We start from the raw sequence: 18,708 nt of genomic DNA on the forward strand, positions 1-18,708 counted from the left end.
TATTGAGAGAAGATGCATTTTTTTCAAGTCATTTGAGAATTGCCGCTTCTTTGCACAAGCAATTGTATTGTTCACTTGATGTTCCCAATGTTTATGGTTTGCCTCCTGTCCCTCTCGTTGATGCCGACTTTAGAATATCTTCTGTAATCCACAATGGTTTTCATTCGCCTCTTTTTCCAGGGAGCATGATTATTTAGAGCATCTTGGAATACGCCACCGCTTCAACATTTATTATGTAATCTGTAGTTTCCGTGGGCACATTCATTACGCCTTTGTAGAAAAGATTTTCGTTGAAATCTTTACAGGGTCTATAATGGATTGTGACATTTTTATTGCCTCATACTGTAAATCTTTGTTAATCTTTGTTTTCAGAGTGACACAGACTGGAAAATGATCAAGTATGGCAAGGACAGTTACATGAACAGACACTGTTTTCTCGGTTGAGGTCACGTATATATGATCGATGAGAGTTAATGTGGATGAAATGATGACTAGTCCACCTTTCATCAGGAGCGGTTTTACTCAACATTAAAATCACCCAGGGAAACTAGTTCCTTTTCTTCATAATATACGTTTTATAAGTTTGTTTCAAACGCTTGCATCCAATTTTAAGGAAGAAAATTTAAATATTAATTAAATACCATTGAAAAGAGTATGCTTTTCCTCGCAGGTGCATGCCTTTAAACAATTTTAATATGTACCTCAAGTTGATAAATTATTGATAAAGTCAGCACCAAAATCCGCTGTGGGCAACTTCATTTTGCCTGAGAACTAGTCCTGAAGCTCTGTGTTAAGCTGAGATTCCTTACATGCGGTAGCGGTATACGGTACGCGGTATGCGGTACGCGGCAAAAAATCGAAATAGTTAAAATAAGTTGCAATGATTCCATAGGTACGGTCGCGGATCCTTTTTTTCATGCGGAAATGTATACGGCAAAATCAATCGCACCATGTAGCGATCGGTGCGGTGTGCGTTTTCAAAACCGGACAGGGTATCCCAAGAAATGACGTCACTGGTGGGGTGTTTCCCCGACACGTGGTCGAAACTTGTTTGAATTGTTCTCTGGTTAGACGAAAGTACTGTTGGAATTTTTCTCCATCCAGCTGCAATTCCGAGACCAAGTTTTCGGAAAGCTCCCTGCTGAGCTCTTTGTCGCAAAATACTGTGGACCCACCATCGGTGTTTTCTCTTTTTACGCTTCTTTAGTTGCAACAACTTATATGACATTGCTATTATGGCAAGGTCTGAATCTTGCTCTAAAGCCACACGTCATGAAATGGAGGAATGCGACATGTTTGCTCTGATAAAAACGCACCATGAATGAAAGAAAACGCAAAGGTTACCGCATAAATGGAATCAGAGAAAGCGCATACCGCATGCCGTATCCGCATACCGCGTGCCGTATACCGCAAACCGCATACCGCGTATATGGAATCTCAGCTTTAGGAGGAGAACTGCCGGAAACCACCGAAGCGCAGTTTGTACATTTCCGGTAGAACTCTTCTTCCCAGGAGGTAGCGAACAGTACAGTTCGTTTTTCGCTTGACGATCGGGAAAACGGAATGTTGGACGTAGGTTCAGTGTTACACGAACAAGCCGGCAGTTTTAACGACTCTCATTGGCTGAGAGGCAACACACCCCAGTATAAATTACAGCGTGTTAAAGATGGAGGACGCGATGGACCCAGCGATTTATACCAGCTTTTCCGTTTTCAGGCTTTACGTGTATGGCGGAGGAAGAATCACAAAATTATGCAGCAGGCACCACCAGATAGTATAAAATGTGCTCTTCTCTGCCTATAGTGTCATGTTTTAAGTTTTCTTCTCCTTTAAAGAGAGTTTGGGGGTCATACTGCTTCTATGTTACTGTTTTCAAGATCATACCGCCGTTCGTAAGTCTGCAACTGTCCACTCCCCCTTCATTATCCCTATCTTTACGTTCACACAGATATCAGTTGATTTCAGAATCCAAAATGTTTTCTTTAAGAAAAGTTAAGCCTATTATTTCTATTTCTCTTTACCAACATGGCGCCCAGCTCAGGTTGACGTCTCAAGTCATGAAAACTTCTTCCAAGAGTATCCCGTTCGATGGAATTGAGATCAGGTGATCTAGATGACCACTCCATGAGGTCAATACCCGCATTTTGCAGGAAATTTCTAGTCAGAAACAGTTGTGTATGGTGTCGCATTGTCATTGTTCACGTTCAACATTTGCTCAAGTGCAGGGTCGCGTGCGGCGTGCACCTCGCGTGCGGCGTTCACCACAATTGCAATGCTCTGATGAGTCACGTTAGACCTGGTCTATATTAACTAGGTATTTGCCAGTATTAACTACCCTGTACTACCTATTTTCAGTATAATTCACTTCTGCAAATATGAAGTTTCTTTCTTTCAAAATATGTAGGCCTAACACATAATTGAACACGTGTATAATAAACAATACCTCATTAACATAGTCAATTCCTCGTATGTAATAATATAGTCAAATCCTCATGTGTATTAAGATAGTTCTGATGTGTATTAAGTCATTTCCTCGTGTGTATTAAAACAGGCAATTCATCACTTTTATTAAGACATACCTGATGTGTATAAAGATGTCAATTCATCACATGTATTGAGATGGTCAATTCAACATGTGTATTGCGTTAGGCAATCCACCGTGTATTAAGATGGTCTATTGAACATGTGTATTAAGACTGGCAATTCAACATGTGTGTTAATATAGTCCATTCAACATGTGTATTAAGTTAGGTAATTCAACATGTGTATTAAGATAGGCAATTCAACATGTGTATTAAGTTAGGTAATTCAACATGTGTATTAGGGTAGGCAATTTAACATGTGTATTAAGCCAGGTAATTCTACATGTGTATAATGATAGGCAATTCAACATGTATATTAAGATGTGCAATTCAACATGTGTATTAAGAGATGCAATTCAACATGTGTATTAAGATAGTCTATTCAACATGTGTATTAAGATAGGCAATTCAACATGTGTATTAAGATAGGCAATTTAACATGTGTATTAAGCTAGGTAATTCTACATGTGTATTAAGTTAGTAAATTCAACATGTGTATTAGGATAGGCAATTTAACATGTGTATTAAGCTAGGTAATTCTACATGTGTATAATGATAGGCAATTCAACATGTGTATTAAGATGTGCAATTCAACATGTGTGTTAAGAGAGGCAATTCAACATGTGTATTGTGATAGGCAATTCTACATGTGTATAAAGATAGGAAATTCAACATGTGTATTAAGATAGGCAATTCAGCATGTGTATTAAGATAGTCCATTCAACATGTGTATTAAGATAGTACATTCAACGTGTATTAAGTTAGGTAATTCAACATGTGTATTAAGATAGGCAATTCAACCTTTTGCAGCATACATAATTAAACATGTAAGGACTTTATTTGTAAAAATAATGTACATAATTTCATGTACATAAGGTATAAGAGTATCAAATGGTTCAAGGCAGGTAGATGCCAGCTAAGGAAATTTGTACTTCTGTCCCTTTATATTCAGAGCTATAATTTGCACTAATAACACAAATATAACTTACCAGTATACATAAAAAGGTCTTCTCTATAAATACTGGAGCATGCATTAAAATACCTCGCTTGTAATACTTCAAGTACCCGTGATACAGTACTGACTACCCATAACACAGTACAGAGTACCAGTAATACAGTAAAAAGTACCCATAATACAGTACAGAGCACCCGTACTACAGTACCGAGTGCACGGAAAACAGTACAAGGCAACCATAACACAGAACAGAGTACCCGTAACACATTACTGAGTACCAGTGATACAGAACAAAGTACCCACGATACAGAACAAAGCACCCATAGAACCTGGAAAATGTAGTCTGGAGTACCCGTAATACAGCATAGAGTAATATTACAGGTCTGTTCTGTCCAGAATTAGTGAAGAAAATCGTTGAATCAGAGAGCAGTGAGTTAATGAATGGTAACTAATAAACTTAACTTGTTTACAATTATGCTAAATGCAAACACTAACCGGCTGCCTCAGGAAAGAAACAGATTCAAACAGAACAAATTATCCAGTGTGAGTGAAGTGATTACATGCACTGTAAAACAAAATGACACATAATACATCTACAATACATCAAGTGGTTTTGAAAAACGTGAATATAATGCATATATTCAATACCGTTTTGTCGGTTTAATAGATAACAATTTTTAAATTTCAATGAGTGCTAAGAATAAATAACTAATGTAAAGTCAAATAATCAATTAAAAATGCAAAGGAATAAAGTTATTATAAAAACTGAAAGACGTCAGTCATGAAGATGGGATTGGATGAATTAAGGGGAAGTCACTCTGTTCAAATACATCTCAGTTTGTCTCCCTATGAAATACTGAAACTGTGTCTGTAAAATTTCACAATAACCTTTCTATATGGGCTATTAAACGTCTAAGTCCAAAGAGATAATTTTCGTCCCTTTCTGTTGTTTCAAACACATGGGCAAAGTCAATCATTTTAACATCGGCGACACATGTTGATTCTCCATTTACCATGGCAGTCAGGGAGTTTTGGGATGACTCGTGATTTGACACACCAGTGTCCGTGCTCATAGGACTGGAGCAGTTACACTGGCGTAATTGAGAGTTGCCTTCATACATCAGCAGGAGTGAGCTGGCATAGAATGCCAGCTGGGTCTGGGACTCAAACCAGGCCTCTATCTGATGAAGTTTAGCCAGGACACACCATACAGCATCTCTCCTGATTCCATTCTGACCAGAGAAAAACACGGCCAACCCTGGGAAACAAACACTGAGTCTATAATCTACACACTCCTTCCTTCCTATTACATAACTTTCAATTTGGAATTAAAAATAGCAGAAATCAACAGATGTGTTCTACAACGTTTAACAATTTACCATTCCACAGTTGATATAATATGTCTAAAATATCAAAAAAAACCCTGAGGAGTAGTATATAGAGAGTAAACATGAACAATGTTACATATACACTCACCTTTCTCCACCACTTCATTTTCAGCTAAACTTCGCCCATATTTCCTGTCATACACATCATACTTTCCTTCAATTTCTCGGTAGACCTGGATTTTCACAAACATACAACTGAGTGGTCTGATATAAGCATGCTACAACGAGTGAAAGCAGACGTACAATCAAGAAAGCTAATGGGTATGGAGTCTGGACACCTACCGGCAAAATACTGTATTTTTCAAAACAAGTGCAGTTGGCAATAGCTGTGACTTAGGCCTTTCAGTAAGTGAATGGCATAAATTAAACTATAGGAGGTCTAGGTTAAAATAAATGATGCGGCCGGTCAAAAGATACATGTACAATGTCACGGGTAAGAAAATGCTACCCTTTTTCATTCACTAGATTGGTCTTTTACACTGTACTCAATAACACTTCACTTAAACAACTATGGCCAGCATCATGGTGGGAGGAAACTGGGCAGAGTCCGGGGAAAACCCATGACAGTCCACATGTTGCTGTCAGACCTTCCCACGTGTGACTGGAGGAAGCATGAGATGGACTTGAACTCACAGCGACATCATTGGTGGGAGGCTCCTGTGTCACTGCGCTGTGCTGACATGCTAACTACCTTGGCCAGATGCCCCAGAAGATGCTACAAGCACCAGAGTTAATGTCATTCTGAAGACCGAATGACCAAACTGTACCTATACAAGTACATCCGCCTACCCGCATTCCTAGCATCTGGAAGCCCAGGTTTAAGCCAGGTGGGTACTTGGCAATCTCGTAGTGACGTTTCTCTTGTGTGGCAAATGGGTCATAGGTTACCCTGCCCATCTTGATATCACTGACACATGGATTGATAAACTTCTGGGTAACATCCGCCATCTTGAAAAATTTCACTGTGAGAAAAAGAATATGTCACAAGTGCTTACACAACACAAACGTTTCCTCTGGATCCACGTTCAGGGATACTTATGGCAACTAATTCATGCCGGTACAGCAATATTAAACGTTTCTAACATATCAAGGTTTATGAACATCAATGGTCCATAATTTATCTATTTACTTGACTAATGTTTAACGTGGTACTCAGGACTTTTGGTCCCTAATTTAGGTCCTGGCACAGGGATATTAATGGTTCCTACAGGCAAAGCCTGGGGGAAACCATGACCTTCCGCAGGTTGCTGGCTGACCTTCCCATGTACGGCCAGAGAGGAAGCCAGAATGAGCTGAACTTGAACTCACAGCGATCGCATTGGTGAGAGACTCCTGGATCAGTATGCTGCGCTAGCGTGCCTACGGAGGCCCCCTCTGCTAATTAACCCTGCTACAGCAATATTAATTGCTCCTCATTAATTCAGGTAAAGTAATACACTTAAAAGGAAACAAACTGATATTACATGTAACAAGAAATAGCCATAAAATGTTCAACAGATGTAGAGTACCCACAGTGTAATTTTAAAAGCCCTTCAATTTGTATTCTGTGACTGAGGGAACTAGAATTAGACATGACCGAACTCAATTCCTTAGAAAAAGTAAGAATTAAAGAATGAAGCATCTGAATATTGCCTTAGGACAAAAAGAGCTGAATGGACAACATAACAATGTTAAAATTACTTAAATTTCACAATATTTTTGAATCTATGTGCTAACAGTATAAACTTCGCCACTGGTGAACCTAGGATTAAAACATTCAGGGAGTTCATTATTGTAACTCACCTGTTTTAACGGAGCCTTCAGGGACAGTTCCATAAAAGGCTGGGATGTGTTGTCGTAACCTCAGCAGTACAGGATCTCTCATGTCCACGTGGAACATCTTACGATAAAAATCCACCTCTCTGTAACCTTTTGGTGGCGGCTGCACATGCTTCATCACATGACCTCCTTCACATTTTAACATGACTGTGACAAAAGCATGCAGAGTAATGGTATTAATACTGTTACAGGCTAGCTTCCATTACACATTACATTTCAACATCCCTGAGTAACAAAAACACAGACAGAATGGGTATTAATATGTTACAAGCAAACTTTCATAAACTTTCTAAAGCCATATAACATATAAACATTATTCAAGAATTGCATGAAAGCTAAAAAATCTACGCCAAAAATGAGCCTGGTAATCAAGGGAGATAACTCCAGACATCAAAAGGCGTTCTAAAGACTAGCTCTTCTGTGAAGGTATTGGACCATCGCTGGCTGAGCTAATGGGTCTCATAAGGCCATTTGTTCCTACGGGCAATTGGGTCGCTCTTTCACGTTAACCATACAGCTACCAGCATTGGGTTAAGTAAAATTTAAATACAAGTACCCTACGTTCTCAGCCTTATGAAAGAGCAACTTGAAGTGCAATTTATGCACCTTTTTCATTTGATTTTGGCACGGCTTTTATTCAAGCACTACCTTTAATACCTCACCCCTTCCCCCTTCACTCTTAACACCTTCACCAAATTCATTTATTCACATGCATATTCATGTCAGATAAGCTTTGGGTATGTTTTGATAGAACATAACATTCAGATGAGATGATTGTGGAGCATGCTTGGCTTTGTGTACTTATACATAATCTCATGCCCAAGGTTGCAGAGCAGGACTTGACAAAGAAACTTGTTAAGACACTTCCGTGTTCACAAATATGTGGTGCTATGCCAAATGAGGTAGACTCTAAGAACAAAACACCACCAATTACCTAATTCCTTAACCTTTTTGCATATGAAAGCGTGACTTTCAGTGCAATTTATGCATGTTTCTATATTTTTGCAGACAAAACTACCCTGGTTTGATTGGCTAATTTCAGGCTTCACAAAAAGTATAAATTAGCTTAACAAAAAGTATAATTTTATCAGTCCACACTGCATAATGCCCTCACAATTTGCTTGATTGAACACAGGGCCTAATCTGGCCTCAAAACGGCAGGAGGTGGAAAGACCGGAGAAGGGCACCGGTTCCTACGGTTGACCTCCATGCCACGTGCACACCACAACACGTACCTAGCCCGAAAACTCAGTCTAAGGATGGTTTGTATTTACTGATATGTGGAAAACTCTGCCATCCTGGATGACGTGCATCTGATGACATGGTATCATAGCTACCCCAGGCCATTACTAAAAAGTTATTTGTTGCAGGTAACAAACCCTGATTTTTGAAGTCGGGTCGGGTCGGTCGGCATTTTTTTTTTTTTTTGAAAGTAATTCCCGGCCTGCATAATCTGAATGCTAATTGAACTATCGCGGGTCCAATTTTTGTCACCTGCTTCAGGGCATACATTTCTGATTTTAAATGCTCTTTAAAAGTTCTTTCACACTGATGTCAAATATTCCTTCTTGATTCTGATCCAACATTAAATTTGAGTAAATTTATGATCTTTAAACATAAACAACAGCAGTTGAAAAGCATCCATTGCTTTCACCACTGTGGTGAAATGACGCCAATTTGATTTCGCCAAACGGAAATTATATTCCCCAAAACTAATGTGGCAAATAGCTCACCGAAGCCTTGCGACTAAGTAGACAATCTGAGTCTTATAATGAATTTGCACTGTTTTTTGGGGGTTTTTTTGGATAATTTTTTTTTTTTTCTTTTGCCCTTACGGCACTTCGGGGGAATGGCAACGGCCGGTAATCAGGCGCTGAGAAAAGCTGGATTAGGCCCTGGAACACCTTGCAAACATGGGAAAGTGTTGAAGAATTACAGTATCACATTTACATCTTTCTGCATATTAAAGATTAATTGCATTATTTTCATTTGATTTTGAAGACAAAATTACCTTGATAGGTGTCGCATGAAAATGTGAACAAATGCACAAATGGATGGGTACATGGACCTGAGAAGGGATCCCCAGACCAAATCTGAGATCAATCCTTCTGTCTGAATGAAAATAATACTTAAAAAAATACACAAAAGCAATCCCAAATCATAAGTCATAATGACACCAACACCAATTCTGAGAAGTAGCCGTCAAGTTTGAGAAAGATACATGTAAGGTACGGAATCAGAAATTTGAATGACCAAAAGGAAAATGGGCTACCAACTACAAGTAGCCGGAACATGCAAAATACGAGGAATTTTTCATGTGAATAAATGTAGCTCACCCATACTTCCTGGTCCTCTACGATGCCCAGCCACTTGGTTTGTGAGAGGAACCGTCCCGGGGGGTAACTCTATGTCACACTCGCCCTCTTCTTTAGGCCTCCTCTGCTGGCTGAGGAATTTACCTGAGTTTTCCTCACCCACGTTAACTGGGAAGGATTTCCCTACATCTGGCCAAGCTTTCTCCATAGTTGGCAGTAAGGCTGTATCAGCAGAGGTCATGACAGGTTATAGCAGACTACCACTCCAATCAGGAACCCTCAATCTGAAACAGAAAAGGCTTACATATAAATGATTTTCAAAATAATTTGCATAACAATTTAAAAACACCACATTGTAATGAGCGTGTGCACATGTACACACATCACAGCAACATGACTTTAATAACAATCACAAGCACATTTATCACAGTGTTCACACAAAATGTTCACTTTGCTTATCAGCCTTCCACAGTTAACATGCAAAATATGGCAGATTGTACATCTATATTGGGGCACATTGTACATCTATATTAGGGTAGAGTGTACATCTATATTAGGGCAGACTGAACATCTACATTGTGTATATTAGGGTAGAGTGTACATCTATATTAGGGCAGACTGAACATCTATATTAGGGTAGAGTGTACATCTATATTAGGGTAAAGTGTACATCTATATTAGGGCAGACTGAACATCTATATTAGGGTAGAGTGTACATCTATATTAGGGTAGAGTGTACATCTATATTAGGGTAGAGTGTACATCTATATTAGGGCAGACTGAACATCTACATTGTGTATATTAGGGTAGAGTGTACATCTATATTAGGGCAGACTGAACATCTATATTAGGGTAAAGTGTACATCTATATTAGGGCAGGCTGAACATCTATATTAGGGTGAAGTGAACATCTATATTAGGGCAGACTGAACATCTATATTAGGGCAGGCTGAACATCTATATTAGGGTAGAGTGTACATCTATATTAGGGTAAAGTGTACATCTATATTAGGGTAGAGTGTACATCTATATTAGGGTAGAGTGTACATCTATATTAGGGTAGAGTGTACATCTATATTAGGGTAAAGTGTACATCTATATTAGGGCAGACTGAACATCTATATTAGGGTAGAGTGTACATCTATATTAGGGTAGAGTGTACATCTATATTAGGGTAGAGTGTACATCTATATTAGGGTAGAGTGTACATCTATATTAGGGCAGACTGAACATCTATATTAGGGTAGAGTGTACATCTATATTAGGGTAAAGTGTACATCTATATTAGGGCAGACTGTACATCTATATTAGGGTAGAGTGTACATCTATATTAGGGTAGAGTGTACATCTATATTAGGGTAGAGTGTACATCTATATTAGGGCAGACTGAACATCTATATTAGGGTAGAGTGTACATCTATATTAGGGTAAAGTGTACATCTATATTAGGGCAGACTGAACATCTATATTAGGGTAGAGTGTACATCTATATTAGGGTAGAGTGTACATCTATATTAGGGTAGAGTGTACATCTATATTAGGGTAGAGTGTACATCTATATTAGGGCAGACTGAACATCTATATTAGGGTAGAGTGTACATCTATATTAGGGTAGAGTGTACATCTATATTAGGGCAGACTGAACATCTATATTAGGGTAGAGTGTACATCTATATTAGGGTAGAGTGTACATCTATATTAGGGTAGAGTGTACATCTATATTAGGGTAAAGTGTACATCTATATTAGGGCAGACTGAACATCTATATTAGGGCAGACTGTACATCTATATTAGGGTAGAGTGTACATCTATATTAGGGTAGAGTGTACATCTATATTATTGCAGTGATCAGATGAGCAAGTTCCTTCCTAGACGTGTACATAAAGGAGGTAACAAGCTGAACACACGGTGACCACTGCTGTGACAATCCCAATACACACCTGGATACACAAATACATACAGCAGTTCATTAACAGGCACACGCCATAAAGGAGGTAACAAGCTGAACACACCGTGACCACTGCTGTGACAATTCCAATACACACCTGGATACACATATACATACAGCAGCTCATTAACAGGCACACGCCATAAAGCAGATAACAGGCTGAACACACGGTGACCACTGCTGTGACAATTCCAATACACACCTGGATACACATATACATACATCAGCTCATTAACAGGCACACACCATAAAGCAGGTAACAGGCTGAACACACCGTGACCACTGCTGTGACAATCCCAATACACACCTGGATACACATATACATACATCAGCTCATTAACAGGCACACACCATAAAGCAGGTAACAGGCTGAACACACGGTGACCACTGCTGTGACAATTCCAATACACACCTGGATACACATATACATACATCAGCTCATTAACAGGCACACACCATAAAGCAGGTAACAGGCTGAACACACGGTGACCACTGCTGTGACAATTCCAATACACACCTGGATACACATATACATACATCAGCTCATTAACAGGCACACACCATAAAGCAGGTAACAGGCTGAACACTCGGTGACCACTGCTGTGACAATTCCAATACACACCTGGATACACATATACATACATCAGCTCATTAACAGGCACACACCATAAAGCAGGTAACAGGCTGAACACTCGGTGACCACTGCTGTGACAATTCCAATACACACCTGGATACACATATACATACATCAGCTCATTAACAGGCACACACCATAAAGCAGGTAACAGGCTGAACACTCGTTGACCACTGCTGTGACAATTCCAATACACACCTGGATACACATATACATACATCAGCTCATTAACAGGCACACACCATAAAGCAGGTAACAGGCTGAACACACGGTGACCACTGCTGTGACAATTCCAATACACACCTGGATACACAAATACATACAGCAGCTCATTAACAGGCACACACCATAAAGCAGGTAACAAGCTGAACACACGGTGACCACTGCTGTGACAATCCCAATGCACACCTGGATACACAAATACATACAGCAGCTCATTGACAGGCACACGCCATAAAGCAGGTAACAAGCTGAACACACGGTGACCACTGCTGTGACAATTCCAATACACACCTGGATACACATATACATACATCAGCTCATTAACAGGCACACGCCATAAAGCAGATAACAGGCTGAACACACGGTGACCACTGCTGTGACAATCCCAATACACACCTGGATACACATATACATACAGCAGCTCATTGACAGGCACACGCCATAAAGCAGGTAACAGGCTGAACACACGGTGACCACTGCTGTGACAATTCCAATACACACCTGGATACACAAATACATACAGCAGCTCATTGACAGGCACACACCATAAAGCAGGTAACAGGCTGAACACACGGTGACCACTGCTGTGACAATTCCAATACACACCTGGATACACATATACATACAGCAGCTCATTAACAGGCATATGCCATAAAGCAGATAACAGGCTGAACACACCGTGACCACTGCTGTGACAATTCCAATGCACACCTGGATACACAAATACATACAGCAGCTCATTGACAGGCACACGCCATAAAGCAGGTAACAAGCTGAACACACCGTGACCACTGCTGTGACAATCCCAATACACACCTGGATACACAAATACATACAGCAGCTCATTAACAGGCACACACCATAAAGCAGGTAACAGGCTGAACACACCGTGACCACTGCTGTGACAATTCCAATGCACACCTGGATACACATATACATACATCAGCTCATTAACAGGCACACGCCATAAAGGAGGTAACAGGCTGAACACACCGTGACCACTGCTGTGACAATCCCAATACACACCTGGATACACAAATACATACAGCAGCTCATTGACAGGCACACGCCATAAAGCAGGTAACAAGCTGAACACACGGTGACCACTGCTGTGACAATCCCAATACACACCTGGATACACAAATACATACAGCAGTTCATTGACAGGCACACGCCATAAAGCAGGTAACAAGCTGAACACACCGTGACCACTGCTGTGACAATCCCAATGCACACCTGGATACACATATACATACAGCAGCTCATTAACAGGCACACACCATAAAGCAGGTAACAGGCTGAACACACCGTGACCACTGCTGTGACAATTCCAATACACACCTGGATACACAAATACATACAGCAGCTCATTAACAGGCATATGCCATAAAGCAGGTAACAGGCTGAACACACCGTGACCACTGCTGTGACAATTCCAATACACACCTGGATACACATATACATACAGCAGCTCATTAACAGGCATATGCCATAAAGCAGGTAACAGGCTGAACACACCGTGACCACTGCTGTGACAATTCCAATACACACCTGGATACACAAATACATACAGCAGCTCATTAACAGGCACACACCATAAAGCAGGTAACAGGCTGAACACTCGGTGACCACTGCTGTGACAATTCCAATACACACCTGGATACACATATACATACAGCAGCTCATTAACAGGCATATGCCATAAAGCAGGTAACAGGCTGAACACACGGTGACCACTGCTGTGACAATTCCAATACACACCTGGATACACAAATACATACAGCAGCTCATTAACAGGCACACACCATAAAGCAGGTAACAGGCTGAACACACGGTGACCACTGCTGTGACAATCCCAATACACACCTGGATACACATATACATACAGCAGCTCATTGACAGGCACACGCCATAAAGCAGGTAACAGGCTGAACACTCGGTGACCACTGCTGTGACAATTCCAATACACACCTGGATACACATATACATACAGCAGCTCATTAACAGGCATATGCCATAAAGCAGATAACAGGCTGAACACACGGTGACCACTGCTGTGACAATTCCAATGCACACCTGGATACACATATACATACATCAGCTCATTAACAGGCACACACCATAAAGCAGGTAACAGGCTGAACACACGGTGACCACTGCTGTGACAATCCCAATACACACCTGGATACACAAATACATACAGCAGCTCATTAACAGGCACACGCCATAAAGCAGGTAACAGGCTGAACACTCGGTGACCACTGCTGTGACAATTCCAATACACACCTGGATACACAAATACATACAGCAGCTCATTAACAGGCATATGCCATAAAGGAGGTAACAGGCTGAACACACGGTGACCACTGCTGTGACAATTCCAATACACACCTGGATACACAAATACATACAGCAGTTCATTAACAGGCACACGCCATAAGCACTGATGTGGACACTTACTGTCTGTGGCATTTTAAACCCTTCCAGTCTGAAGGCAGGCTGTGGCTTCCGGAGGCCTGACTCAGCCTTCCGGCCATAACCCCCGCCTGACGCATGCATCACACTTACCTGACACTGACGGAATGTGCTGAGTTCATAAAGTGCACGGAGAAAGCTCTCAAAGCCTAACACTGAGAACCAGTAATTATGATTCTACGAACTGTGTCCCAATGACACACTGACCTATGGCTGAATGTGACCTAATTATGGCTTGTGAAATCTGTCATATAAATAGTGACCCAATACCGCCCCCGGGCAAACGTGTAAAAATACTTTTCACAAATTCATGAGTAAAACCTTTGTGAGATATAATTCAAGCGACCTAATGACTCCTCGTAAAATAAATTTAATGCATACGGAATGCACCTCATGCAGAGCTTGCAGAAATCAACAATTTGAAATGGGAGAAAAAGTACAGTGGAACTAGACAATTGGATAATCAGCGAAGTTCTGAGTAGACATTAAGTAGACTAGCGGCACGGCTACATAATTATATCTCCAAATGCTCAGTAAGACAGTCCCTGGCATTTACACAATCCTATTATACATGATTACCAAATTATATCTGTTACAGTATTGGCTGCAATTCAACTGAACAACACAAAAATTTCTCAAAATTTATTGAAATTCTTTTGTGTATTAAACAATTTTAAGCAACTCCATGAGACTGGGAAACTCCAATCTATGGCAATATAGCGGGCTTCACTTGGAAAGGTGTGTACCATGTGTGGAAGAGTATCAGTTGGAGAGGTGTTTACTTGTATGACAAGTGGAGTAGTATCAGCTGGAGAGGTGCATACAAGTATCTCATGTGTAAAAGTATCAGTTGGAGAGGTGCTGACATGTACCTCATGTGGAAAAGTAAGTTGGAAAGGTGCTTGCATGTACCTGTGCCTCACGTGGAGTAGTATGAGATAGAAAGGTCCATACTGTACATGTACCTCATGTGGAGCAGTATCAGTTGGAAAGGTGCTTACATGTACCTCACGTGATGTAGTATCAGTTGGAAAGGTGCTTACATGTACCTCATGTGCAGTATCAGCTGGAAAGGTGCTTACATGTATCTGTACCTCAAGTCAAGTAGTATCTTGCTTCATTTGATTTACATGTATTTGATTGGTGTTTTACGCCTTACTCAAGAATATTTTACTTATATGACGGTGACCAGCACTATGGTGGCAGGAAACCGGGCAGAGCCCGAGGGAAACCCACGACCAGCCACAGGTTGGTGGAAGTCCTTCCCACGTACGGGAGTAGTATCAGTTGAAGAGGTGCATAAGTGCACCTCACATGGAGTAGTATCAGTTGAAGAGGTGCATATGTGCACCTCACATGGAGTAGTATCAGTTGGAAAGGTGCTTACATGTCCCTCACCTGGAGCAGTATCAGGTTGAGTGGTGTAGGGTAGTATTAACCTTGTTAGCAGTACATGGAAACTGTGGTGAATAACCATATTTTGAAAAGCAGTGAAAGGCAGCTTTATTAAGAAACAAGCATTGATAATGAATGGTAGGCCGAAATTTCCTTGCGCTAAATAATGTATGTCAGCCACTAAATCTGAACTAATTCTCAAAGTAGTTTCCCCGATGGGTTCTAAAAACATTTCAAAAATTTTACTACACTTATCAACAGAATAAATATCAGATGAACACAACTACCTAGCTACACTTTTGCCGATGTCATTTCACCAAATTACCTGTCTAGTGTTACATCACAAAACTTAGCTATCCTCTACCAAAGATACTAAACAGCATAACGCAGTTCCAGTGTACGTGATCGAGCATGAAAGTGTCCAGCAAACTTCACGGGCACAAGCATTGTCTTTCAGCGATCTTGTTCGTCTTTGTCTCCACCTGTGTCAATATTGACTTGCTGTACTGCCATCAAGGAATTTACCAAACATAACAAGACCTTCTCATTTGGACTAGACTCTTTCCTGCTGATGTTGAGAATATGTCATAAATAAATCTAACAGCAATGGTGGTCCTGAGACTGCTCTGTTGCCAGTTTGCTGGGACAATTACATGTACGTTAGTGCAGTCTTTTGCCCAACATACAGGCACTGTGACATGGGTAGCCATTTCTCAGTTCCACACATGAATGTATGACTGTCCAGTTATCTTGCCGGGACTTGGAGAAAGTTCAAATTTAAAATGGGGCTGGCGTTAGTTCGACTTGTTCAATTCAAAAGTGTTATCAGCTGGATTACTACACTTCATACGACTTGGGAAAGCAGTGCATACCAAATGTAAAACAGAGCTCAAGTTGTTGTTTTTAATGAAATACTGTGGAAGAAGGTTTGCCAGCCGCTGGAAACTACATCATCATACATAGTGTCCAGATAGCTCAGCTATGTTCATTCTAGCTCTTAATGGCTATATATGTTAACTATTTGGGGGTCCAGAAACGAAGAAGACAGAGTCTTATGAAGACATTTCTGAGAAGGTGAAAACTGCCACTGATTAACTGAAATCGTTCCAGTTTTAGAGTGTACTGCGGGCCGTATGTTTTAGCATCTCTGTATGGTTTTCTTCTATTCGGGCATGTAAACCTGCTGAAACAATTGTTATTGTGAAGAACAATACCAGTCAAATTATGTTTTTTTAAAATAAATTTTTGGTGTTTTCTATTTGTACTCTTTAACTGCAAGATATAAAATGGCCACATTTCCAGTGATTCAACCAGGTCATGATTAAAAAAAATATTTGTTGCACGTAACATGACCGAGTCAGTAAATTCAGGCCGAATCAATTTTGTGAACTTCTTTTTTTCAAGAGAAAAACATTGCCAAACACAGCACTGCTCTGATTTACCAAGATTATGTAAAGAATTAGGGTTTGCTCTCACCAGAGTCAGAAGAATATTCATTTTATTCACAAAGTTAATTACAGAACATTCATCTTCACACCATGAAATGTACATGTAGATCCTAAAAATGTAACAATTGCTTCCTTTCAAACCTAATGTTTTGCAGTGTGGCTCAGTACTGTTCGCTACATCACCGATCATTAGGGGCCTCCATGGCTCAGTCGGTTAGCGCGCTAGCGCAGCGTAATGACCCAGGAGCCTCTCACCAATGCGGTCGCTGTGAGTTCAAGTCCAGCTCATGCTGGCTTTCTCTCCGGCCGTAAGTGGGAAGGTCTTCCAGCAACCTGCGGATGGTCGTGGGTTTCCCCCGGGCTGTGCCCGGTTTCCACCCACCATAATGCTGGCCGCCGTCGTATAAGTGAAATATTCTTGAGTACGGCGTAAAACACCAATCAAAAAAAAAAAAAAAAAATCACCGATCATTAGACCAGTTGACCCACATTCATATAGCTATTGCCTTATACCCCAATTACTGCTGAAAGATGGTTTACCAATGCTGGCTTTGACATATTACATTTCCAGAGATTTAGGAAATCAGAGGACAGCAAAAATAAGGTAAGGTTTGAGCCGGGTTTGTTTTTAGTGAAATTGTCCGCATGGAAGTCTATGTGCGCAAAGCTGGGCATTACCGTAGGAAGGTCCAGATTAGCTTTGGGATAACTGCCTTATAATCCTGTAATTGCAATGCATATTAAGCAAACCAATGGGCTCTAGTTATGTTTGCAATGACACTCTCATATCGCCATATGCTAGTTTCATTTCCAAGGGTTGCCCAAATTTAATATCTCGTATCTCGTACATATACGTATGACTTTAACATGGATGACCAAGATAGACAAAAACAAGGAGTATGATATACATGTACATGGGCTGAGAAAGTGAGACTGGGAGTCCCATGTCATAGGTCGGCCTAAAAGCCGGTCAGAGATCCGATCTGAAGTCCGGTCTGAGATCCTCTCTGGGCACAGATGGTTTGCAATGGCAGCCATCTTTGAGGTAAGTTGAGTTATATTGCCCCTTGTATGACCTTACCAGCCAAGGGCCTCTGCCCAGCTTATGACACTTCTAACAATAGACACCCAGTGGGCAATACACAAACTTACCTCAAAGATGGCTGATATTGCAAATCATCTATTGTTGAAAAACGGCGATGAGTATCGACTCAGAACCACTCCAGATCAGCTGTTACGGCTGAGCCCCGTTCGGGTATATGGCAGACTGTGCTAGTCATGACTCAAGCACCACTCTGATTTTTTATAGAACCATTAAAACTTGAAGTCATCACACACTAAATGTATTCACTGAAACTTTTTTACCTATAACTTGTCCCTGAATGCCCTTGACTGTACTGTGATACAGTCTAACAGACACAGTGTCAAGATATCCCTTTCTAAATCACCTTCCTCCATTTGAAAGCCTTGGATGAAGGTACAACACAGCTGGTCACATGACAGGTTTTCTCATCACGTGACTGAACAA

At 40.7% G+C, this 18,708-nt stretch overlaps 1 protein-coding gene across 2 annotated transcripts; it reads right to left on the reverse strand.

The window, feature by feature from the left end:
- Nucleotides 1-1,629: 1,629 nt before the first annotated feature.
- Nucleotides 1,630-18,645, reverse strand: LOC135470449 (inositol polyphosphate multikinase-like). 2 transcript variants are annotated; one of them, XM_064749406.1, is made up of 6 exons: nucleotides 18,546-18,645; nucleotides 9,080-9,342; nucleotides 6,708-6,890; nucleotides 5,715-5,887; nucleotides 5,014-5,098; nucleotides 1,630-4,795 (listed from the first exon to the last, which is right to left on the reverse strand). In XM_064749406.1, the coding sequence occupies exons 2-6, from the start codon at nucleotides 9,297-9,299 to the stop codon at nucleotides 4,416-4,418; spliced, it is 1,041 nt and encodes a 346-aa protein (XP_064605476.1). In that variant the 5' UTR covers nucleotides 9,300-9,342; nucleotides 18,546-18,645; the 3' UTR covers nucleotides 1,630-4,415. The 2 variants fall into 2 exon arrangements, with proteins under 2 accessions (XP_064605476.1, XP_064605484.1); XM_064749414.1 differs by having other exon boundaries at nucleotides 18,333-18,633.
- Nucleotides 18,646-18,708: the final 63 nt, after the last annotated feature.

This window comes from Liolophura sinensis, chromosome 1 (assembly GCF_032854445.1).
Source record: "Liolophura sinensis isolate JHLJ2023 chromosome 1, CUHK_Ljap_v2, whole genome shotgun sequence".
Taxonomy (NCBI): Eukaryota; Metazoa; Mollusca; class Polyplacophora; order Chitonida; family Chitonidae; genus Liolophura; species Liolophura sinensis.

Coding starts and splice junctions, on each gene's coding strand:
- LOC135470449 (XM_064749406.1), bottom strand. CDS start 9,299: ATGACCTCTGCTGATACAGCCTTACTGCCAACTATGGAGAAAGCTTGG. Junction 6,891..9,079: donor TAGAGGACCAGGAAGTATGG/GTGAGCTACATT, acceptor CTTTTGTCACAG/TCATGTTAAAATGTGAAGGA. Junction 5,888..6,707: donor TGAAGGCTCCGTTAAAACAG/GTGAGTTACAAT, acceptor TTTTTCTCACAG/TGAAATTTTTCAAGATGGCG.